General features: G+C 40.8%; 1 protein-coding gene across 6 annotated transcripts in view; it reads left to right on the forward strand.

The window, feature by feature from the left end:
- The first annotated feature begins 22,968 nt into the window (after nt 1-22,968).
- The window catches only part of tenm4 (teneurin transmembrane protein 4), a 114,046-nt gene continuing 110,206 nt past the window's right edge, over nt 22,969-26,808 (forward strand). For 4 of the 6 annotated variants that reach the window (XM_071917532.2, XM_071917533.2, XM_071917535.2 and 1 more), the window contains exons 1-2: nt 22,969-23,191; nt 24,273-24,545. In XM_071917532.2, the coding sequence (XP_071773633.1) occupies nt 22,969-23,191; nt 24,273-24,545 (496 nt within the window). The remainder of the gene's footprint in view (nt 23,192-24,272; nt 24,546-26,808) is intronic. The other 2 variants (XM_071917537.2, XM_071917538.2) reach the window with 1 other exon arrangement.

Genomic DNA, 26,808 nt, shown 5'->3' on the forward strand with positions numbered 1-26,808 from the left:
GAGTTCCATAATGTTGTCATGATAACTGAGCCAGCGATGGGGTCAAAGTTCAATCCAATTTAAGTCTCAGCGATGGGCACAACAACCATCGCAATGATGACAGATCGCCTGTCGCTGGAATAAACAACATGGCACTGCGACCGACGAACGATGTCCTCAGTTCCTCTATAGAGGCTTTGCAGCTGCGTCACCAGTCTCCTAGCAACCACGGCATGGAAGTCCAATGGAGAACTGACTGCGCAAGTAACGGCTAAATATACATCGGCTAATATAACAATCGGGCGAGAAAAACAGCGATATTTGAGAAAAAATTGTTATAGAGTGGGCGTATGAATTTAGGATTGTTTTAAGTAAAAGTGAATAGTCTGATAAGGTAGACTTGTCTCCAAATTTTGGCTAGTAACGTAAAATGTCTCGTCTTTAGCCCTAGCCTCTTTGGTTCTAGTCACTTCTCCTAGCTAGCTAACTAGCCAGCAGGCTAATTTAGCAAAGCGATTACTGTTAAAGGAAAAATCCACCCTCAGATACCCTTACACTGTTAGATATCATCAATCTGTGATGTCCAATGCATTCCAGGAGTTATTTTGTAGCAAAGATTTACTTTTTTGGTGTACCCGCTTTTCCCTCAACTTGCCTCGTCGACTTCTACTTCAGTTAGTGATTTCCTACATTTCCCAGAAGGACTTTCGACACCCACCAGAGAACGGGTGTGAACTTGTTGCATTCAGCTGTGGGTTATGTGTGTAGGTGGAGAGAGCGGCAGTGATAGCGATGGCATCGTAAGAGCCAGGCGTCTTGATTTTTCCAGTCGAGAAGAAGGCGAGAGTTGCGTTGCATTGAAGTCTATTGAGGCTACTGTACTATGCTATAGCCTAAACATACTGTAGTATTTTGACATTTTAACATTCTAGGTATAATTAATGCACATTTTTTTGTGTGTGGGTGTGTGTTTGTATTTGGGAGGGAGAGAGAGAGAGATAGAGAGAGAGAGGGAGGGAGAGAGAGAGAGAGAGAGCAGCCTACAAATTGTTTTGTCTAATTTGCACCTCAGCTGTTTGACTAAGACATGACAGAGCCGGAGTAGAGGGCAATTCAAACAGGCCTAAAGGTCTTCACCAGCATTTTTTATTTGGTGAAATGGAATAAGAACACTGTTACACGACAATCAGTGTTTTTTTCTTCTCCCTGTTCTTTCAATTAATGTGTCTAAATGATCAACTTTGGAAAAGCCTAGAGCCCTGGCAAGTTATTTATTGCAATTCAAGCACTATTCCAGACGACAGACACTTTACAATGGGCTTATTTCAGTGTCTTAACCTGTGTATTAATGGAGAAATATTGCAATTACACAATAATTCTCTGTAACTGCTGCAAGGGCATATCCACACAATGTAAATATAAAGTGTACACGTGTAACAACTTAAAATATGCACTTAGGAAATCGAGTTGCAGCACCTGGCATACCTAAGTGTTTCTTAGAGATGTGCCAACATTATCCCACTGGTTTCACTGCCGAAACTGTGCTATGTTGTGTCTCATTGAGCGCCAAGGTGTTTGTGACACATTGTATTACTTGCCAGCCGAACATAACTTGGAGCAGGTATGTGCACATTTTGATAAAATGTTGGTTGACTGGTTGCCTAAAATTATTCATAGCCTCGGCATTAGCTGGAACTCTTTTTCTCAAATTCTTCACATTTAAACACTTTGTTCTTAGATTATGTTGTTACACCCTTGTAAGTATATTGCGTATTAGGGAGATTTTTCACTAAATACTTAAAAAAGCAGTATTTACTTTTCCATAGGTTAATACACTGGAATAATGCCGTTGGAAAGCCAAGTGTTGCTGCTCATTTCATTTGCCGGTACATCCTCACTGCTGTATTTTCTATTTTTTATAGTTTCTGAGTTTTATGTGTGGATTAACGTCACAGTGACCATCACCAGTCGACATTTATTTTTCTGGAGAAGTGTGATCCCTTTCCATGTTGAACAGCGTAACTTAAATATTAACCATTTCATTATAGTTGTACCAGATATTCTCACAGGGCCAGAGGATAGAGACACTGGGAGCTAATTCATCTCACCACAGTTAATACCGTTTTAAATGTGCACCGTTCGTAGCGATCAGCTCCTGGGCATCTTAAAGCTAAAATGGTACTATTTATTTCTAGATAAGAAGTGTTGAGAATTTCTGTTGAAATTATGTGAACAATATTTTGAGCGCTTTGATTAATTGGATGACCTTTGGGCAAAAAACACTAATAAGCTGAGCAGTGCTGCTGAAGGAAGTGACTGAGTGTAAAAAACAGTTAGGTGTTCCTCTGCATACCCGCATGACCTTTTACACCGTAATGCAATATCTCCTTGGATCAGAGAGCATATTCTTAATTTCACAGCCAGCTTGCATTTTCACATATCCTGCTTGCAGGTTCAAGTATTTTGCAGCTGTTTTATATGTAGTACATGTGCGCTGTTGAATAAGTAATGGGGTGCCACAGCATGCATGCATTAAGAGTCTAGATCAACAGAGTTGCTCAATGCACTTCAAACCCATTTGCTCTCCAAAGTACCCTTACAGCCCTCTCCAGTCCGCAGCATCTGCTTTAAAGCTACACTAGGCAAGAATTTTATGTAAAAATACACCCGTCTTATATCAGCGTAAATCACAAAATGGGGCTGCGAAAGAGAAGAGCATCCCATCCCCCCTAATTCTGGTGTTGGGTGTGTATACAATTCTCCGCCCACAGGGAGTGATGAATCAAAGCTTAACAGAAATACAAAATTGTCTCTTAAACAGCAGCAAGCAAGCGCTCCATCCAGAGAAAGCTTTACTCACCGGAGTTAAATCTTTTACCTCGCTCGTCCCTTTGGTATCCTTTGCTATAAAGCGATGATAGACAGGTGGATAAACATGAGCGCTCTGTGTGCGGTTTACTGACATCACGTTGCATGATTTCTGGGTACTGAAGCTCAAATTTTTAGAAGTTACCTCTCGCTGCCATTTGGACCCGTCGATGTATGAAGTTGCCTAGTGCAGCTTTAATCTCTCTCAATTTTGGTAATCTGTCAGATCTGCTGTTTATATGCTTAACAGGGAACACCAATTATTCTTATGGTCTTATGTAACATGGTTGATACTGTATGATGTAGCCCCTTCTATGAAAATTGACTCCCAAGTTGCATCACCTTTTGAACTGGATCCTTTGCGAGAGTCGAAAAACGTCACGTTGCAGGTGGAAGTGTAAACATTCGCAGCTCACTTGAAACGACTACTTCATTTCAAGGATAAGGTTAGACAAGTAAAACAATTAACTGTTTCCTCCAATTGCCCCCCTTAATTTTCAATGCATGAAAAAAAAAATACAGTGTTTTAGTCAGGAGGAAAAGTGCCCAGGCACATTTCAGTCTCTCTCTCCTGCCCACTGTGCCACCCACACACTGCCTCATGTCCCTCTCTCTTGCTTGGCTTCTCATTGTTCAATGCAACGCTGTGTAAAAGGAACAACTTGGAAATGCTCTCCTTTTTTCAGTTCCCTTTGAAACATGGGGTGTTTGCTTCTTCCAGTTTTTTGCTCGCTTGTTTTTATTCATATTTGGAATGTGATTAGAAGCAGACATGGAACTTCTCAGTTTCTGTGCTCGGGCCAGTTGGGCGTGAATAGTAGCACGGATGTTTTGCTCACCCAGCTAAAATGTTACTCACTCATGTTTTATGTGACTAGTGATGCCAATGAGTAGTGATGGCTCTGAAGTTTGCGCATCATCATCATCAAGGCAAACACGCTTAATCACCAAAGTTTGTTTTCTTCTAAAGGAGTCACAGCTTTCATTGTGTGGCAACATGCTAAAATATGATAAATCATACTCTGATTTAAGTGTATCCCTTACTGGTTGATTTCTACTTTGAATTTAAAAACAGGTGTGAAACATAATGTTATCTAGTTCAACCCATGCTGCATTTTCAACCATACATGTTATCATTGTACAATTTTATTTAAACCTGTTACTATAACCATTCTAAATTTCGTCAATTTTGAGTATTCAAAAGTGTGGTCAAAAGATGCACAGATTCATTATTATTTCTCCATTATTTGATTGAATAATTACTTGGTTCGGATGGTTGGTTGGTTGATTGATTGATTAATTGATTGATTGATTGCATGACTTTACCTTTACCATTCCACATTGCAATAGCCCAAGGTCAGTATAACCCAAAATATGCATACAGATGGTGTAGGGAATGTACACACACACACACACACACACACACACATACAGTACACAAATGTACGATTCTTCCTGGGGTTAAAGAAAGTATCATATACAGTATGTCAGTCACTTTCTTTGCTGCTGTGTTGTTCTCCCTTGACTTACAACTGTGGCATACTTGAAACAATAAAGACCAGATGGTGCTTGAAGATGAAAATTTCTAAGACACGTTGTTCACTACACTACAGATGTTACGCTAAAGCTTTAAGATATATATAAAAATGAATTATGCTAATAAGAGTATGCAGAGTGAAAAAGAGTGCAAATACTGAGTAGGTATGAATCACCTCTACTAAGATTGGGTGAAAGTTTTGTGCAGTGTGTAAAGGAGGCGCTAGCATGATTCAAATCCATTAGTTACCAGTATTTTCCTTTGAAGCTTTTAGTATTCCAGACTTGCACCTTGACAGCTGAAAGCAGAGATCTGTCTCTATATGCGACTGGACAGGAGCAAAAAGACTGAAGGAGCTCTCTACAGCTTATGTGATTTAGATCATGACTGGGAAGGCAGCTATTGTGCTGAGTCAGAGGAATATTATGGTAAGGGAAGCTGCTGCACTATAGTACGCTGCCTGATCCATAGCAGGAATTACACCGTCGCTGAAACCTCGTAACTCCGATTTTGGGTGAGTTGTATGTTTTAACTTCAGTTGAAGGATTACACACTTCTTCTGTGGGTTGAGGAAATTCTCTTTTCTATTTACCATTTCAAAACCATTGGAAAGCCCAAACTGAAAAAGATGCAGGGTCGTCGCTAAAAACAAGGCTGTTTTTCTTAGTTCTTGTAAAGGTGACATTTTGGAGATACAAAGTTTTCACCCGACAACAGCGTTATGTAAACATAGTTTGACTGGTGTGCTGGTACAGATCTACCGGCTTCAACACTTATTCAAAAATCCTGTAAGCGTCCAGGATTAGCCTACATCTGCATTTGTTTCAAAATAGAATCCAACTACAATCGTTTTGGAGCCAAACCTGTTGGATGGTATTTGACAGTCTGAGAGGATTTGGGCAAAACCGATGTATCACTGATATTCTTGGCCAGTATTGGCTTTTTAACAGATATATAATTATATGCCATTTGTTACACTAATAAGTTGAACAAATGGAAAGTAAGGTTGATACAAAAAAGACATTTTGGCACAATGGCTCATAGTTTGTTTTAATATTTTCACTTTTACTGTACACTAGACATTGGAGAAGAAGGAACAAAAGCATGCTTTTGAATTAGAGCAAAATAGACACACTATTCTTTATTTTTATGAAGGCTTTGCTTTTCCCAAAGTCCAGGTTGCACCGTCTCTGTGTTTTTTTCTTGTAGATAAGCAGCTATTTGCTCCACTCCAGCTTACGTTAATGCTGCCTCATTTATTAATTAGTGTGCAGTGAGAAGTACCAAGATAACCTATCACACATTATTTTGAAAATATTTGAATTATCCTCGTTGTTGGAGCACACATTTTGTCAGGTATTATTATATGCTTGAATTTGTTCAAGTGATGCTGTGTTGTAGGCATCATTAAGCTACCAAAATCTTCTTTCTGTGGAAAAAAAAATAAAAAAAATCTCCATGCCTAACCATGGTATGCAATCCTTTATTCAATACAGCTCCAATCAGACAGGCGGTTGATCTCCAGGACCTTGGTTCAGCCTTTGTGTGTGTGCTGATCAGCCTGAGTTGATCCTGTAATCTCCCACATGTCAGATGAGAACAGCTCAGTCTGTTCCTCTGGATTGTGAGATGAGGATCTGTGAACAGAATTCGCAAGGTCAAAGAGCAAATGATCCAGCAAAACGAAAGATTATTAGCATTAATCAACTTGATTAATTGTTGTGTGAGGCTGTTTTCAAATGATCGGTGCAGATTTCATGGTAGTCAGTCGCAGTGCTGGTGGTTTAGGAGCGGACTCTGTCAGTGTAAGGTCTGTGCAGGAGCAGATTTACCCTGAAGCAGCCCACAGCAGCAGAGACTAAGCGTATCTAGAAAAGGGCAAACTCCCTCAGCTTCCATTGTTGTTAGAAACAGCCTGTGAGATGCATGCAAAGCTTTCTGATATCTAACGAGAGGGGAATTTATCGAGGAAATCATGTAACTTGAATTATGTAACTTGGGTCATATTATATATTTGGCAGATTCCCCAGACCATTGCCATCAAAACACATCTTTGCATGCCATGTGGGAAGGCACTTATGCTTAAAATGCTGCTCTCTTGTTAAATAAATCTATTTCCTCTCTTGCTTTTATTTCTTTACCTACCAGTTCTCTATTATACACAGTCCCAGTGGGGACAGAGGAATATTTGTTGCATCTATTATTGTTTATGCATTGTTGTTGTGACCCTTGCACTCCTTGCTGTTGGTTGCTTATAATGTTGGCAGTCTCAGAATTTAAGCTCATTCTTGTTGTTGTATTCATTGTTAAGTTGCTCTGAATGAGAGCAATTGTCACAGTCTGTGACAGCCAGTGTGACAAAGCAGTAGCATGTGCACCAGAAGTCCTGTTGGTACAGGACTAATATAACTTGGGGACGTCCAGTGATTTGTTATAATTGCGGACATCGTCAGTGATTTTAATCCTGTGCGAATCCACCATGTCTGTAAATTGTAAAAGTAAAAATTCCAGCACAATTTATTCGCTGCATTTTGCAGAGATCCCCTGATAAAATGAATCCTGTGCAAATCAAACTCTTGGTAATGTCAGCCATAATTGAGTTTTAGGACGCAATTTATTTTCTTTCTTCTTCTCTACGCACAATTTCCATCTTCCTCCTGTCATGAAAAATGGAAATAGCAGTGCAAACCGTAGAGGAAGGTTTTGAACGCGTTTTCAACTCCAACAAAGTTTTGCTTTGCTAAATCAGAAAGTGATAAATTGTAAAATCTTGACCTTATACAATTGTATCCGTGGCAGCGGTGATTTCAGTGAATTTCATTATCATGGGTGAATGCGTTTCGTGAAATGCAGAGGTTGGGCAGCAGTTCATTAATTACATGAAGTCCAAACACAATACTAGTCCTGTGGGAATAGGGCAATAGTCTAATTCATATGAATGTTTCTGTTGTGAGGGGAGGTTGATCCAAAGGCGTTTTTGCCAAACCGCTTGTTTATCCCTTTAATGCTGTTTAAATTAAGGGAGTGTCCATTGTTAGTTCTGTCTGGCTGTAATTATGTTTTTATTTGAGTAAAAAAATGTTTATTCATTGTCTTTACCTACTTATTCCTATTTAAAGTCAATCCCAGCATATATTGGGTAGAAGGCAGGGGAAAAACAAGTTTAAAGTTATTTTCTAATTCACTTGGTTGGATCATTTTAAGGTAACAGCAGAGGTAGGAGAAAGAGCTATAGTCTAAACTTGGACAAGAACCAAAACTCGTGCTTCTTGTATTCTCAGCGGGGGCCTCGGCTCTCATGTGGCCCTTTATCTTGACACATCACAGAAAACACACTGCGTGGATGGAATTACGCTAAAGACGTTTTCAACAGCGCTTTATTGACCTGCGTGTTCCTTCCTTCCTTTTTTTGGAAGAATTAGCAAAGAGAGATATCGACGTGCACCATACCTCCGACATTTAGATGACAGAGTGGGAGTGTTTCAGTCAGTTTGCTGTGGCACGAGGTAGAACAGGGGGAAGAAAGACGAGCGTAAACTCCGGGATCCTCTCCCTGCTGTCAGCGAGCGGTGAAACACCCTCCAATGAGGATTCGAAGGAAACCCCCGCTTGTTTCCAAACTTGTTAAACACAGAGATGGTGTTAACATGCTTTGTTCCAGCGCCGCTGCACAACCCCCACCCCCACCTCCACACACACACACACACACACACACACACACACACACACACCCCTCCTCCACTGCCCCAGCCAAACACTCTCCCTTCCGAAGTTGAGTAAACCTGCAGAGTGGCAGCGGAGGGAGCTTGGCCCTGATTTTCAGTGCAGTGGAGGAGCCGGGGGCCCTGGGGACACTCAGGTTACCAGCATCGAATCCTGCAGCATTAGCAGGGCACAGTGAAATAACAGCCTGCCATCTGGAACTTATGCTAAAGCCAGCCTAGCCTTGCAGTGTTCAATCACACTGACCTCAATTAAGTGCTATTTGTTCAGTGTTTTTATTCACTGCGTTCCATACCTTCAGCTCTTTGTGTCAGATAGTGTACTGCATGCCTCCTAATGTAACGTGTCGGATCCAGAGGCAGGTCCAGAGTTTAGGTTTTCTTTCACGGTCTTCCGTTCTATATGAGGTTTTCCCATTAAACTTTTAGCAAGTCCACCTCATAAGAGGTTTAGAGGAGAGCAGCTCAAGTGTGGAGGGATAAAGCTGGTCTTTGTGCTGGAGAGACGCTCTGTGGTATGCCGGGTTGAGAGTGGGTTTTTTCGGTGAAGCCTCATGCTCATGACTCAACATGGTCTTTCTTGACCCCACTTTAAGAGGAGACAATGAACGCACTTGAAAAGGTCTTTTCTCTTTCGATCCTCGATGCTCCTCACTTTCTCCAGCGGCAAGGGGAAATTTGGCTTCGCCTCTGTCACCGGTCTGTGATGAGAAAGTGGGATTTTTAAAGCGGCTGTGATATATAGTTCATATCCTCTAAACCTGCTGCATTAACCCAAAACCTATGGTTAGACATCAAGTACCTGACTTGTCATTCTTGCACTTTTAAAGCATTCTCAATGTCAAAAACTAAAAAACTGAAAAATGACACCACCGGATATAGGCCTACTTTATAGTACAAAGTTCATTGTAATTTTGTAGAGCACTCATATCCTTTATCATCATCCAGTTTACAATATAATAATAATAAACTTAATAAATAAATACATTTTTCAGGAAACAGAGTTACAAAATCCTTTACAAAGAGAAGGCAGTGACACTAAAAAGACAGCAAATACAACACATAACTGCACAAAAGATAAAGTATATATATATATATTTTCACCTTTAAAGGGGCCATATCATAGAAATATAAATTTTCATGTATTGGGAGAGAGATCAGAAAAGACAAAGTTAACATATAAATTAGTCTCAGTTGCTAGATTTACAGTTATTGCATTATCAAAAATCAGTTCATCTTTAGTGGCAGGTTGAGATTCTCTTCACAACTTGGATGTGGTCTTGAGTGGCACTCCTCCTACAACAACTGTGTGAAACCTTGCAATCAGCCGGGCTTAGGACTGCAGCGTTTTAAGTGACAGGAACGCCTCCACCCTGCAGATTGCATCATTTGATATGTGGGGATGGGTGGGGCCACTGTCTGCTAATCAGGGTCTACTACTGTGCCTTGTCAGTGTGGGGGAATTTATTTGTCAAATTAATGCAAGAAATACCCTACAAGCTTAAGTATATTTTCTAGAAAGACATCACGTAACACATGATATACATCCTGAGACGTAGAATATTTGAAATCAAGTGAATAAGAGAGCGCAGAGAGCGTGTTGTGGAGGGAAACTGACCTTGGCTTGCATATCAAAGCAATTTACCTCAATGGCGCACATTTAGAATCAGAGACACCCAACGCCTCACTCATTTCCTCTTCCCGATTTCATCATTCCTCCTCATCTACTTCTGATATATAACTTACCAGTCTACTAGTTGCAATTTCTTATATTTCATGGGAAACTGAGCCAGAGACTAGATTGGATCAGATGAAGGCAGAGAGCAAATTACTGGGGATAGTTGTTTGTAACTTAAATTGAAGTAGTGATCGAAGTAATTTCAAGAAGCATAATCACTGTAATATAAAAGTGATCTTACCAAATCAGCACACTCTTTGATGCTAGTAATGGCCATATAATAGTTTTCAAGTTGACCAGGCAAATATTGCCCCAGAGGATGATGGATATTAAAGGCAATATGTTAAGCAATTTCACATTAATACATCATTGTCAAATTATCTTTGATAGTGTTAGCATAATTACTTCAAATAAATGAAACTATTTCCAAAAGCAGTAGTCTCTGTGGTTCTCTCAGTCAGTGGGTTGGATTTTAAAACCTGAATTCCAGGAGGATCAACAGGGAATGTGTGAGAAAATTTGAAGAAGACACTAAACTGCGCTCACTGTAACTACAGCCTGGGCTCACTGATCATTGATCTCTTTCCAGTTTGTGCAAAAAGCAGTATCATAAATTTCGATTTTTTACTTTGCAACAACGTACAACATTATGCATAACTTTCCCGGTAAAGTTTTATCATTCAAATTTCATAGTTTCATGCTTTTCAGGTTTCATGCTTTCTCGCTTATAAAAATTTCATTGTGGCTCCAGAGGTCTAGTTTCTTCTTGATTCAGACAAAATATGCAAAAGGAAAAGAAAAGAAAAGGAAAGATGAGGCTGGGGGAAAAGAAAAAAGAAAGGCTGAAATGATGCTGTGAACCGTATGGCAGGGAGGTAGAGCAGTGGGGATTATTGAGAGTGTGGTCCATACCACTTTTTACTGCAACAACACCACCCCCACCCCTCCACCCCCCAAAAAATCTCCCAGAGTCCAAAATAACATTGGCAGCCTTTACTGTTATCTATCTTCTATCTTTTATCTGTCTGTTAAAAATAGGCATTTTGAACCTACCGCAAACCAAACATACAGTGTAGACTGATATATTTTTTCTTTTTTTTCCTTCTCGCATTCAGTCAGTAGTAATTCCAGCAATGCCTATCAGCTGTGTCACGGACAAAGTGTGTCAGCTAATGCCAAAAGAAATGAAAGACACTTTTTGAGCGTCTCTCTTATCTGCGTTTCCCTTTTGTGATGAGTGAGCACTGGTCAAAAACTGTCTGTGGTGCTCTGTACCATGCTGTCAGCATGTCACAGCGCTGGTTGGGTGCCAAAGATGCCAAGGAGATACGGGCTGCACCACTGGCATTTTGAATCCTCTGCTAAATATCCCCCGCTATCAGTGACACCCATCAACAGGAGAGTTTGCTTTTAATGGCTGCAGAGGCAAGTCTCCGAGGAATTCCCACACAGGTGACATGGAGAGCGCTGCAGGTGGCTTCGAAGCATGCTGTCATTTCACAGTGCTTTTTGTTTGCACCGATTCCTGTCTGAAGCAAAGGGTAGCATTATAACTACTACAGCACAGATGGGATTTTAAATATACGTAACTCAATGGCCACAAACCTCCAATAATTAAAAATATTCCTAGTTAGTTTTGCACTTATGTTATTTACAGTAGACATGACATACTGTACCTGAGTGCTGTATCAGAAAGTGGCTTGGAAAATATATGTTTAATATATACACTACCAGTCAATTCTTTATTTTTACTATTTTTCACATTTTAGAATAATAGTAAAGATCACAAAACTATGAAATAACACAAATGGAATTATGCAGTGACCAAAAAAGTGTTAAACAAATCAAAACTATCTTATATTTTAGATTCTTTAAAGTAGCCGCCCTTTGCCTTGATGGAAAGGCAAAGGCTTTGGAAAGAAGTTCACTATTTATATTTGTCTAAGAAACAAATTTCAAGCATTTAAGCATAAGCATTTAGATTTTAAAAAATGGCTTTAAGATAATGAAAAACATAGAACATTCAATCAGGTGTGTCCAAACTTTTGACCGGTAGTGTATATACAGTATATATATGCTGTATATATAAATATATACACATTTGTCAATTTAATTGTTTCTTTTTCTAGTGCTTCTACAATAGCTTTTATCAAATGGAAGAACAAATGGTACACGCAGGACATCTCGCTCTCCTTCCCTACATTGTTACCATATACTGAACAAGAATTTTAGCTCTGAAAGCAGTTTACCCCTGTATCCATTTGGTTAATAGATCCATTAAGCAGCATGGCGAGAGTGGAGTGCGGCTGCTGTGTGGAGCTCAGGATGACGTGTTAATTCTGGGTAATTTATTACCCTGGGTGTCGCTGGGCAAGGAGCTCCTGACAGATCCTGTCTCACTGGGATCCTCCTCAGCCAGGCTTCCATGGGCATCGCCTGCTTAGAGGTGACTCCGGCGTGCGGCGCTCGCATCCGCTGATGCAAGTATGATGTAAAACCCTTACTGCAGGAAAACAACAGTGAGGACGCGCATAGTGTGGCATTATATCAGGCTGGCAGGCTTTGAAGGTAGGAGGCTAAAAGCACACCTGTGGAGAGGGAGAGGGTAATCAAATTTCCCCCCGGTGTTATGGGCACTTGCTGGCTCTCATATGGTTTTTATTTATGGAAGTATCCTTTTCTGTCTAGGGCCCTGCCCTGATTAGATCATGGATGCTGATTGTGGCCTGAAGCTGTGGTGATCAATCCTAATTTACTTGCAGAATTAAATTTATATATAGGAGGATGCAGTGCACTGCCCTGACAGATGAAAGGGCATTTCCCTCTTATGCATCAACAATCAGAAGAACAGAAAAAAAGAGAAACAACAAAGAGTTTACTTTTATTTTGTTTCATTGTGCGTTTTAATAACATTTAAAATACGCTCTCACTGGGGAATAAAAGCTGCATTAACGGCTGATAGTGGATAAGCTGGAAGAGAAATTGCACAGGCATTTGAGAGTGCAGGTTTTTTTTGTGAGACATAGCACTGCCTCATGTTCAGCCAATGGGATCAGAGAGTGCAGACCTCTCGTGCCTTGGAGACAGACGGAGGGGATTGTGCAGGTCAACACAGCACTGCCAAGCTACCCGTCAGCCATTTCATGTCATAATCAGTTAGGGGCAAATCAGCATACACTAACTCTCTGTGCCCCAGGAAAATCCTCTCTAAGGATTCTTGTCTGCACTGAAGTGAAAGGATGGCAAATGAATTTCATTCTTTGTGCTCTGTGAAAGCACATGCCTTGTAAAATGTGCTGTTGCGGTGCCATGTTTTCAGCTCTGAACGACGGTCTGGAAACAAGCAGTGTGTATTTATGCTACTGCAGCAGCCACACCTTCTAGCCATAGCATCTTTACAGCCTGAGCTGTCATCTAGTCGATGATGAAGCTACAGAGTGATTAGCCCCACCCAGAGGCTGCTGAGATGGGAGATGTGGGAGGTGTGTGGTTGTCAAAGCAGGGCTTGCGGAGATGACTCAGTTAGGCACTTAGAGTAAGATCATTACCATGCAGGAACCCTCCGTCTAGCTTTGCTGTGTGTGCTGATTTTTTACTGTTGATATTGAGCAGCCGCTGGTTTTATTGTCTCTAACAACACAGTTATGCTTGCTGTTTGTTGAGCGTAGGGTTATCACATGGCGCTCGTGCTCACATCTTCACCAGCCCGCCATGTTATCTGATTCATTGTACAAAAGCCCAGCTAAGGTCCATGTTATTGCTGTTGTGTGAAAACCTAACGACTCCAGTTTATGTGATTGAAAGCTTTTACTTGAAGTGAACACAGTGTTTCCCACTGTCTGGCAGTTTACTTAGGTCATAGGGGGGAGTTTGATGTTGTTGTGTGTGTATACATAACGTACAGCTAATTAGAAATAGGTCGCCTCCTCAGCATACATTAGGTCCATCATTAGACTGTGTTTCTTTGCATGTTTATTCAGTTCACAGACACACCATGACACAATGAATCACTGACTCTTCGACCCATGCGCTGTGTCATAGGCATTACAGTTTACTAACTCCCTTTCAGTGCTTGTCAGCATTAAATATGATTTTTTTTGTAAACTCCATAGACGAGAAATGAGGTATGATATGATATTTTACACAGTATTGCCAAAAGTCTCCTCAGAAAGTCTAGCAGAGGGATATAAAAAGGAGAAGGAGAAGGTAAGGGAAATGAATTTTACTCTCCTGAGGTAGGAACTCCCGCTGATGGCAGTGGTGATTGGTGATTGGAAGACCTTCCTAAGTCCGTGATCTTTGGAGCGCATCTCCCTACTGTGGGCCTGTACAACTTATCAGGAAGAAGTCTCCGGACCCCCGTTGCGAGTGCATTGTAATTGGTATCCAGCAGTACTCCTCTCCGTATCTCGGGGTGTCTTTGAAGGGGGTTGTTCCACTCGAGGCTGTCCCTGAAGAGCAGCCGAGTGGCTCTTTATTGGCCTCGCCTGCACACCCCTATGCCCAGGGTAATAGGCAGAATGGGTGGATTTCCACTGGGCAGCTCGATGGTCAGATCCGAGGGAGTCTGGACTAGAGGTGTTTGAGCCACGCCTTTAATCTGATAGAAGGCTTCCAAGGGAGACGTTAAAATATTAGCACAGAATTCAGAGCATTGTGTCATCCCATGATGTCAGCATGCATGTGGCATTTGAATACCTATATTGGAATGAGAATATATGTGGCTGCTTTTGTTTCTTTTTCTTCTTGTTCTTGTTGCTATCATTATTATTAGTAGTAGCAGTAGTAATAGTAGTAGTAGTACTAGTAGTAGTGGTAGCAATAGTAGTAGTAGCAGTAGTAGTACTAGTAGTAGTAGTAGTAGTAGTAGTCGTAATTGTAGTAGTAGTAGTGGTAGTAGTAGTCGTAATTGTAGTAGTAGTAGTAGTAGTATTCTATATTGGGTGGGGGCAGTAACTCAAGTCACTCTTTCAGGTGGATCAGTCTATGATTTCTTCTTTCTTTAAATAGATTATCATTTGTTCTGCAGCCATTACAGTAACATGCAAATTTAACTGTTTTTAATATAAAGAGCAATGCATGTGCATATATGTAAGATGGCTGCAACAGTGCAAGCCATCTTCTGAGGACTTTTCTGCATAAAAGTAATGTGTTAGGCTACTTTTAATGGAAGAAGTTGTCTAATTTACTGAGTTACATTTAAAAGTCATGTTTTACAACACTGGACATCTATGTGGAGATTCAAAAACCCTGCAGGATCTAGTGGCATTAAGATGTGATCGCTGACTCATTGTCTACATCTTGGATTTTCCAAGAAACAACTGACATTTAATTTTCCTTTACAAGTACAATCTCCATAGCATGAGTCATCTGCTTCAAATTCGGTACCTTAAGTACTCTTCAGAGTCTTTTAATTAGCTAGCCAGCCTACATCCAGGCCCGCACGGAACATGGATGAAATGCTGGGGACAAAAAACATTACTCAAGCTTTCATCTTATTTTGTATCTCCTGTTTAGTTGTGGTATCAACGACATGAAAACACATTAGGCTGTACTGCAGAAAAACAGACCTGTACAGTACATTCACATTCTGCTATTGTGGTGAAGCCATGGCAAGCAGCTTTTGAGAAAGATATCAGTAAAGTAGTAGTACTGAAAATAAGGGCCATTTCTATTTTATGTTAGGAAGGAACTTTCTACCGTGAGTGAAATTTAAATTTTTAGTGAAGGTTTTTCTTATTTAACCCTAACCCTAACCCTTACCTTATCTAACCCTAACCCTAACCCTATGACCAAAGCCTTTCCCCAACCTTAACCAAGTTGTTTTAGTTGCTTAAACGTAACTATTAGCCAATATGTAGCTGAAAATGTCATGTCCAGTTTGTGCTGTTGCCACATAATCCAATTCCTGTTATTGTCATAGAATCTAATTTGTGGTGTAGAGATGTAATTTTCACATAATTCGTGTCCACAGCACGAAAATTTGTGCTCATTTCACCACTTTTTATGAGCTCATGTTGGGTTTTTGGCTTTGCTAGCTAACTCGCCAGCAGGCTAATTTAGCAAAGAAACCAATGTTAATGCTAAAATGCAACTGTAGTGACACTAGCTATCAGATATGTTAATTATTATGCAAATCAGACAGTGCTGGTTAGCTGACCAGCTACTGTGATTTGCTAGCTATCAAGTTGAAATGATCTAAAACCACAAAATCAGATTCATCAATGGCAGTGTCAAAAACAGCACAGAAATGAACCATGTCCATTGGATTCTGTTGAGACGGCCCAGTCGTACGTTTAGAAATGCAATCAGTTGTTTACAGCCACTGTTGCCCGAGAGCTGAGGACATCCAATATGGCCGACAGAGGGTGTGTTACGTCGCTTGAAAGCCTTCTATTGGATGTATTGCTATCAGCTGGACTGTGTGGCTGAACCTCTGTTACAGGAGACTGAAAGAGTGAGCTGCAGCGTCCCTGCTGCCACTGTACTGGGTTTTAATGATCTCACCCTGTACAGTGCCGAAGAGATTGTGCCCTCTTAGCCTCGCCACATCAGGTCAAAATGTTTGGGGTTACATTGGACGCTCTGCCTAGGCGAGCGTCCAACACTTGGAATTATGGTAAGTTGATTATTGCTTAGCTGGTATTAGGATTGGTTTCACCGCGGGCCGGACTATAAATCAGATTCAGGTCTAGTCATTGCAGGATAATGAGCATTAACCGCACACTAATGAGAGAGAGGGCACCGCCACCGTGACCTCTGCTCTCACCAGCCAGGTTTGGGATTTCTGAGGAATCGCTGCAGTCCACTGGAGATGGCTTCTTGTAAACCTGCATGAATCCCACATTTATTTATTGTCTCGGCTGTTCCCCAGGAGTACGGGGAACGTTAGGAAGCCACATTATTTATTTCATTCGGTTCAGTGTAAGATATGTATAATTTTGGAGCATCCCTCGCATGCTAGCTTCCCTGTAATATATGTCTCCTCCACCTACATTGCAGTGCCACCCCAGCAAAACTCATGAAGGTAATTTATTGCATCTTTTGTTGCCACGTTGTTAATGGATAAGCAGACGTTTCAGAGATCACCGTCACATGGCACTGCTAACATTTTGCTGTATTTGTCCAAGGTCAGGGGCGTACATCAATGCAGAAAGTGAATAAATAGACTGCTTCTCCCTGTTATTTACCGGCCTGGTTTGAAAGCATTACTCCATTCCCCGCTCCCTTCTGTCAGGACTAAACCTTGAATTGCTTAGAGTGATTAGTAGCAGGGAGCGTGCTGCAGCAGCGGTCCCAGGCTACTTTTGTTTATGTTAAGGCTTTTTACGCATTCTGTTTTATGCGCTGGTGGGGCTCGCTTTTGATCCCGGAAGGAGGCGGCTGCTGAGGTGCGCCCCCCCCCCACCCCCCTGACGCCCCCCACCCCCAGCCTGCATTAGTACTGCCGAATTGAGATCTGTTTGGCAAGCCATTCAGCCCCCCGCCCCATCCACCCAAGTCTTTTTTCCTCTATTGAAAACACACCTTTCTGTTGACCCAGGAGGCTTTTCTATAGAGCCGAGGCATGTGAAAGATTTCCAAAAAGAAGTAAGTGGTGCCTGTCTGGAGCTTTCCTCGCTCTCAATGGGCCTGTAGACAATGTTCTTGATATCTGCCCAAATTTCCTCTCTGTTGCACTACAGGCTACTTGTGTGTGTGTGTGGATGCTTGTGCGCAGTGTTGTGAACTAACTGTCACTAATCCTTGGATTACGTGATTAGACTAGATAAATAAAGAACCTGTAATAAACCCAAAATACATTTTTTAAAATACATGTAATCTGATTACTGCTACCTTTTCAATGATTAGTCACATTTCCTGATTTCTTCATGAATTATTTATAGAAATTCTGACTTATGATATAACATTACATTTTATGGTGTTAATCTTATTTTTTATAGGATTATTATTATATTATTTTAAGTGTATATCACAATATTAGTTCAGTCTCTCTTGCCGACTTGTAAGAGAACAACTGAAAAGCTGTATAGCCTCCAGAAAAGAATTAACTCATATAAATAAACATTTCCTTGCCTAAGAATGTTAGGCGGCATTTGGTACTCGATCCTGTATGTAAAAATCTATGACATGTAAAGCGCAGCATGCCATTAATTATCATGGAAAACAGGGGTTGTGTGCACCACCCGGAGAAGGCTAGATTTATATGCAGGAGCGCTGAATAGCAATTCTCAACACACTGCTAATTGTTTGATGGATAGTACAGATCCATTTGCATTTATATTGTACCCCAAACGCCTCCCACCTATTTAGATCCCATATTTAACTAACTCCTGACACTGGGGCAATGGTCACAACAATCTGCCCAGTAAAACCTCTACGAGTGTTTAACAGGGTTTTCTATAACGCTATTCTGACCGATTGTGGGCGGAGAAAGCGGCTCTGACTGAATCCATGTAGCGGTAAAGATAAAGTTCAGAACAGTCAAATCACACATTTTTTGTCAGGTTGGTATTGCCTTATATTGTTTTGATGAGTTAACATAGCTAAATAGCAAGTTCTAATTAGGTAGAATTGATTGAAAATCAGCACAAAAATTACTTAGAGAACTGAAAAGCTTTGAATGGCTGCAATCAACTGAATCAAATTTTTCACTCGAGTTATTGTTTATGAAAAAAATAGGGATGCACCGATCAGGCTTTCTGGTGCCGATTCCGATTTTTTAACAACGTGATCGGCCAATTGAAATGATGTATTTTACCCAGACTTGAGACAAACAACAGCACATCATATGCACAGCATACATAAATAGTAAAATTCCAATATAGCACTGTGTTTAAAAGATTGTTCTTATGGCTGCATGATATAGCTGGCCTATACGTGTGTAAATAAATCATAGGTTTTATCCAAGCATCCCCAATATATGTTAGTGTGTTGAATGGCTGAAATGCTTACTCACCTATTGCTACTGGCAGCACCTTTGTTTTTCATTGCGGCAGCATAGGCTCCGCCTTCTTTTCAATATTTTAAACTGGTTCTGAGCTGTGAAATTCAAAACACAGTGGCAGAACGGTCATGAACTGCTTGCACTACTAATGTTCTGCTGACTGCCGCAAATTGGCTCATGACTTTTTACGGCATAGGTTTGACCGACTTCCTGATCTGGCAGTTGAACCCTTGATCGGCCGATCACCGATGACCTATTTGGAAAATGTATCGGCCAATTATGATCAGTGGCCGATCAATCAGTGCACCCCTAGAATCATAATCACATCGGTAGGGAAACCAGGAAGCACAGAAAACTGACCGATGTCTGGAAAAGTTCAGCCATGGCCGACTTTACTCAGCCGACAAGCTTGTTGAGCGTCCACACATCAGCCGAGCTTCCCTGTTCAGCTCGGTAGGAACACCGATCTTAATATATGCAACATCAGTGTATCTGATGACTTCACTAGTCACCGCTCATTGTTCATTGCTCCCCCGCAACATTTATCTGTAGAACCACATTATTGCTTGGCTTACAGCTGCTATACATTTGTTTTGCACCCAAAGACAAACTCCATTCTTCCCCGGCCAATTGTAGACAATACAGTTGAAAAATGTAGAGTCTGCAAATGTTTTAAAGGGGAAAACAGACCATCCATCATTTCTTTTGTCTATACAGAGAGACCTCAATTGATTTTGGATCATTGCATAGATATGCAGTTAGCTTCTCTTTGGCGCTACTCAAGCTCTGCAGCTCAGGCTTTAGAGGATCTTTGTCTTTGAAATAAAAGCAAGCGATTTGTATCTTCGTTTCACAGATTTCAATACATGACATATCATTTTTCATTTCATTTGTCTTTGTAAATAACTTTTCTAATTGAGTCTTTGTGAGTGCACCCTCATTAACCTTCCCCCCTCAGTGTTTCAGGCTACTACTTTTAGTCTCCTGCGTCAAATCAGGAGCCGATAACACACTTTAAAAATAGCCCTCTGATCACTTCTTACTTCTGTTTCTTTCTATGGGTGCTGAGATATCTTGGTTAAATAAAAACTACTTTGTTTATTGTCTTAACATACCAGTACAGTAAAATAATACAACGTTGGCATTTTCTTTGTTTTGGCTCCCTCTCCTAGGATTTAGACTTAGACAGATGAACAAGAACAACAGCTTCGCTCTCTGGCTCCGAAACACAATGATAATGCCAGATGTAGTCTATTTACAAAGAAAAAAACACGGTTTAGTTTTACAGTATGCTTTGCGTGAAAATCCTGACAGCTGCGCTCAAGGTAAGCATGTTGTTTCCAGGACCTACATTTGCAACCCGTATCATCTGTCATTGTATACGGCCTGTTGCTTCCTTGAAAAACTCCTCTGGGTTTCCCATGGCCTCAAAGGTACATCTCATTGCATACCAGCCGATTAATAATGAGGAGGAAGGGCGACGCATAAGAGAGATGGCCAGAGCACAAGCACTGAGCCCGGCTCTTTGGAAACAAAAACAATGCACTTTACAGAACAGTCTCGAAAACTTTACAAAGCTGCTTGTTCTCTCCGCTCTCTCGCATTTGCATAGCATCAAGGATCTCGAGCAAAAGGTAAAAAATTAGCAACCCGTACAGGCTGCGTCTGAAATCTTGGGAGCAGCTGAAGTGCTCTTGCCGCTGCAAAGTGGGAGCATTTTTTTCCCCCCATGTGGCGGAGGTCCTGGTATTGAGGCCCCAAGTCATTAATCACCAGGATCTTTTCAGCTGTCAATACACACAAAAAGAAACCCCCAAACTCAACAATGGCGTCTTCAATAAAAAGTTTTTTCTAAGTAGGGCCAAATATAGTTCACTGGGGATTATTGTTTACTGTTCTGTCCGGCACAAATCTCATACAGTATTCATAAAGAGCTTATCTTGTGGGAAAATCCTTGTCTGAACAACACAGGCGTATTGTCAGTCAAAACTCCCAGATTTGCCGGGAGTAATTTTTATCTCTTTTTCAGAGAGCTGTATTCTCGTATCCAGTGACTTGCATTCCACATTTTTTTTTTTTTTCCAAATGCTTTTATTAAAATATTTTTTCAAGTACGGCACTAAGTAGTGTGGAGGTAGAAGGCTGCAGCATGAAAGACAACGTGTGAGATCAGCTTTCATATCTTCCCCCAAAATCATAAAAAAAAAAGACGTTTTGATCTTATAATATGCGTAGATGGATATATAGATGTATAAAGTAATTATCCAACTGCACACTGTGAGGCTTTGCTGATAATATAATCACATCTTTATTTTTCTCATAGCATTTGCAGAATAGGCTTATAAAAGGAGCAAACAACACGTTTCGCTTGTTGCTTCCCCAGGTTCGCTTACTGATTGCACCAATACATCACAGGGGTTAAGAAAGACTTGGGTCCAAATTACATGTCACATGATCACACCATCAAGTACTATCTATAGATTTTTTGCACAATTACAACATTATTTAACAATATAATACAAAAGAAAGAAAAAAGGAAAAACTCTACTACTCTTTGGGGATATATAGATATATTGATATACAGATAAATTGTCATATATATAGAAACATACACACAAACACACACAAATAGATATATTCCACAACTTGGAACAAGCAGCAAAATACAGCATAATGAATCCATGTTGCTGCAATATCTGCACTCACTAATGCTCTATGTTCTCTAATTGAGCTTCAAAGTAAACAGTGACCAAGCCTCTAATCACGTTTATCCACATTGACATTTGTTAAGCCAACTCAATATCTTTTAAACCATGTGATTGCTTAGAATGAGCTGTTTGCAAGGTAACATCCTTTGACTAATATCAAACACTATTTTTTTTTACCATGCTACATTGCAACTGCAATTCCATACTTTTTTACTCAATTATTGCAATTATGAATGCATTTTTTTATGCAGTTGCAATTACAAATTCTTCTTTCTTTACCCTTTCTTTTTACTTTTACTCTTTTTGTACTCTTTAGCTTTACTCCTTTTTAACTTATATTTTTAGATGCTTATTTGTTTTTATTTTATTTTTAAAACAGCTCATTATTTCCTATTTCACAGTCAAAGCAAGGGTGGAAAAATATCCAGCACGCAGTTGAATGTGAACATTCACTCCCACTATTGATCTTATACTCTGTGCACTATTTTTGAAGCATATGTTTCAGATTTTAATTATCTCTGCTGGGTCAGTATAGTCCTGGATCTGTTTGGCTCTTCACTTTTGAACCAGTGATGATATGTAACTTATAAACAACACAATTCACAGAAGGACACCTGCCACTTTTACAGATGCTGGAGGCCCAGTATTTCTATACGGCACATAAAATGGAATATTTGTGGGAGACTCGCATCGTAAACTTTATGGGAGTAAGATTTGTTGTGCCGTATTTCACTAAAACTAATCCTGATGGTTTTTCATGGCCTCTGTATGCTGAGCCATACATACACTGCTGCTGGAAAACAAGCATCTGCATTTTACTTCTTTTTGGATGTAACGTGCATAGTTAACTTTGGGTTATTCAAGATGTGTGTGTGTGTGTGTGTGTCTACTATTGATGCTATTAATGATTTCTAATTTGAAATGATCAACTTGCATTGTTTAGTGTCTAAATACTAGCAGAGTACAGATTTTGAGAGTAACAGATTACATACAATGGGATTACAAGAATTTGATTACAATGAATGGTGACTGCAATGAATGAATAGTGGAGTGCAAAAAATCTTGCAGCGCTTTGATTACAGCTATTTTGAGAAACAGATGAATTGAATTATTCAGAAATATATTTGAAGGGAAAAGGCATTTTGAATTTACACATCTTGAGATAATAGTTGATAACGGTTGTGCGTGATAATATATCAATATTCAAATTAGAAGTATTATACATTTTCTTTAACCTAATATCTTATGAATTTTGGAAGCAAAGTCATCCAAACGTAATTGAAAATAATCAGATTGGGTTACAGAGTGTGAGTTCAGGGAGCACATTACTCATTAATGGGAAAACAATGAATAAATCTTCAAAGGATTACATTTTGAAAGCAGCAGTATCTGTCAAAGCACGTTCTCAAACAGATCTCAAGATCCTAATTTTATGTTTTTTTGTGCCTGCGTTGTTCTTTTACAGAGTCACTCAGACTAAGTTGGCATTGTAACCCAGATTTGATGCTGAAAAAAGAGCGGAGGCAGCCATGGAAGTGAAGGAACGCAGACCCTACCGCTCGCTCACCGCCCGGCGGGACACCGAGCGCCGCTACACCAGCTCCTCGGCAGACAGCGAGGATGGCAAGCCCAACCCCAAATCCTACAGCTCCAGCGAGACACTCAAGGCCTTCGACCAGGACTCGAGGATGGCCTACGGGAGCCGCGTCAAGGACATGGTTCATCACGAAGTGGACGAGTTCAGCCGGCAAGGTTAGGCCAAGCAGCGCCGATATCATATATATACGTGCTGTTGTAGCAAAAGAAGAGATTGTCTTTACCTAATATTCCAGTACAGTCCACCTGCAAGTACATTAGCAGCGCACAGTGACACGAAAAGACCGCTTACTAGTTTTAGGACACCTTACTCCCTTCTTTCAATATATGCATCACTGCTTTTTAATGAGGGGTCCCTCGGTAATTCACATTCTGTCATTGTAGCGGTCACCCTCAACCGTTTTACTATTATCAGAGGTGGCCAGGGATTGAACTTGTCACGCCAGTGTTAAAAACTGCACATCTGCACCGCCTGGAGCAAATATATTATTGATCATCAAAGTTCACATCAAATGTCATGGCACTGTCTAGATAGCCTGAAATCCAAGTTAAATTTAGGTCTGCAAAACTCTTTGTCTGTAAATAAGTGCATAATTGTGTCTGTAAATTTCCAGCAGGGATCAAATTTGCAGCGATGCTCAGATCTGTGAGGTCTCCTTTAAAAATCTCCTGACCTCCTGTGATTACCACAGGAGGTCAGGAGATTTTTAAACCGAGATATAATGAGTATTAGCTCATTATCTCGGTAGAGGACTTATGAGAGTGAAAAATGATGGAACATGATCAAGTATTAATACAGCGCATGCCTCAGTTTTCAAATGTGGCATTTAAAGGCACTAGAAGTTCAAGTTGTGAAGTCGGGGTTAGAGTGCCGCCATTATCTTTGTTTGGTGTTAATGAGAAGGGTAGAGGTATGTGATGCTGTTTTGATGTCTTTTACTCTTTACTTTTGTGTCCAGATGAGCCGCTGGTTATCTGAAAAAAAACAACAACACATCTATTTGAAAGCAATAACATTTACTCGCTATGAATACTAAATGTGCTGTTATCTCCATGTAACTCTACAATTAGTGCTTGTTTACAGGAGGTAAACCATTGCTTTTTAGGGGTATTAGGCATCTCAAGGCCAGGGTATTACTGTCATCTTTTCCTGCAACGAATACACTTCATTATGTTAACTGATGCTGTAAGTGGCAGATTTAATTTTCTGAGCTGTGTATTTATGGGCTTGCTGCAGGGGCAGACTTCTCTCTGCGAGACCTCGGCTTCGGCGAGGCGCTCCCGTCCCACGTAGCGACGTACAGGACCGACCTGGGGCTGCCGCACCGCGAGTACTCCGTCAGCGTGGGTTCAGACGCTGACACGGAGACGGACGGCATCATGTCGCCGGAGCACGCGGTCAGATTATGGGGCCGCAGCAACACCAAGTCGGGCCGCAGCTCCTGCCTGTCCAGCAGGGCCAACTCCAACCTGACCCTCACCGACACCGAACACGAGAACACAGAAAACGGTAAGGCCTGCACACTTTCTCTTTCACTTTTCTCTGTGCCCTTGCTGCTCTCGGTACACTGCTAACCGATACTACAATGTGTCTGATTTTGTGTGGATTTGATTTCGGTGTTGAAATGGAATGGACTGGTGCTTTTGTTTTTTTTTGTTTTTTTTTTAGAATGACGTGCCATGTCTTTGAGACTATAAAGAAAACATGGGAAATTAGAAACTAGAGGATGATTATGATGGCTTGAATTTGTTTGGTTTCTGATCATGCTCAACTGAAAGCCGTACAACCGCAAGATGAGCCGCATCTTTTCTGTCTTTCTAATTGTCTGGGTAAGTTTTTGACCCCCGGGATATAACTACTCCAGTCTGATTAAATTGAAGTTGACAGTTTTCATTAAGCTCTTTAAATCTCTATTCATATTCATTGGAAACTTGGCTCTAGAACAACTTATTTAGGCTTTGACCTCTGGAAGAAAAGACATTTAGCAATATTCCAATGCAACCGAAGTTTTGACATTTTGCCTACCATCTCATCTTCCGTACATCGTGGCATGGGCAGTTTGTTCTTGCATGCTCGCTTTTCTGCAGTGTGACTATCCATGCATGCGTGGAGGTGGATAGGCAATGGTTTGGCAGGTGCCTCTTGGTGACATTAGTGCCAGGAAACGGGAAGTCATATTTATTGGATTCATCTTCTTGTGGTTTGGAGTTTCTAATTTGCCCCCAAGGGCCGAGTGAGCCTGTGTGCTGGCTCAGAAGGTCACTTGAGCTCGGGGAATATGTCACTATGAGACATGTCAAGTGCAGACCCGATTAAGATTGTGTGGATACAGGAAAATGCCAGGAAATAATAGCCAGTCTGGTGGAGGTATTCTTATTCAAATTGGAGATCAGTGTGCCATAAAGTCATGATATTTAGGAGTTCTATTTGAAAAGAGGAAATACCATTTGGATACTCCGCTCGGTCCCCCCAGCGCTTATTTGCCGGTAAACTCGCTTGCGATTTATTAATTACTTGGATAGTGTATACACTGCTGAAAGGGAAAAAGCTCTTGGCACAAATTCTGTGCAGTGTGGAGGGAGGCAGTACCCAGCATCAGACAGGTTTCCTTCACTAACATAGCCCTTATGTGTACATATTGCCTACTCCTTTTTTTTGTTTACTTGAATATCTGCCAACAATGGATTATTTCCTCTTTTTTTTTTTTTTTTTTTTGGACACCGATGTGCTGTGTGGTTAAAAAAAATTTAAGTTCCCTTGCACATTATGCAAAGTTAAACCCGAACCTAAATCATGCATATTAACTGGCAGATTTATGATACTGTTCCCAGGATCCTTTGGAGATAGAGGAACTCATCAAGGGCCTAGCGGCAAAATTCTAATTGCCCCTGCACAGCCTTGCAGAGAACCTTGTGAATAGTTTTGCATTTCAGAGCCTGTCACATTATGTATTAGCTTCTTATTATAACTGACAGAAATGACTCTTGGAAGTGGAATCCATTTGCCCGAATGACTCAGGGAGAGAACGTGGCATCCCTGTGCTTGATCATCGCAGATGCCGAGGGACTTGAATTTGGGTGCATTGTACATAATTAAAGAGAAACTCCTCGGATGGCTGTTGAGGGCTTGATATGCGTGGTTGTATTCTTGTGCGCCCCGTAGCCGCGGCATCATGCGACTCGTGTTTGTCTGTGTGAACCCAAACGGGATTCTAAGTAGCTTTTTATTCCAGTCACCCAAGCAGAAAGAGCACTTGCATTCAGCATTTAATTCAGTAATGCCTAATAACATACAATTTATATATGGCAAGTTAATTAAAATCCATCGAGCTGGCTTGCTTGTGTGTGCTTTAATCTCTTTAAATCAACAAACCATTTACTCTGCTTTAATGTATTCAAGCCGCTGGGCAGTTCTCCTCTCTCCACATGTGACTTACTTGACCCTGGTTTTAATGCATGCAAATAAGGAATAGCGATTTTGGAACAATTTCCAAGATGCTCAAGTGATTTTGAGGCATGCGCTATATAAATAAAAACCCTTGGTGATTATTGTGTGCTGAACTAAGATTCATTCTAATTATGATATTTCAGACATAATATTACTCGACAGTGTTCGCCTCGGATTGATTTTCTACGACGCTACTTGCTTTCGGTTTGCGAATGTCAGTCTATCGCTATGCATGGATCATTCTCAGTCTGTGGCATTTTGTCCTGAAGTGGTGAGTGGGTGATTAGTATATGTCAGGCACAGATTGTTTACGTGTGTGTGTGTG

The sequence above is a fragment of the Centroberyx gerrardi genome, chromosome 6, assembly GCF_048128805.1.
Source record: "Centroberyx gerrardi isolate f3 chromosome 6, fCenGer3.hap1.cur.20231027, whole genome shotgun sequence".
In the NCBI taxonomy this organism is placed as follows: domain Eukaryota; kingdom Metazoa; phylum Chordata; class Actinopteri; order Beryciformes; family Berycidae; genus Centroberyx; species Centroberyx gerrardi.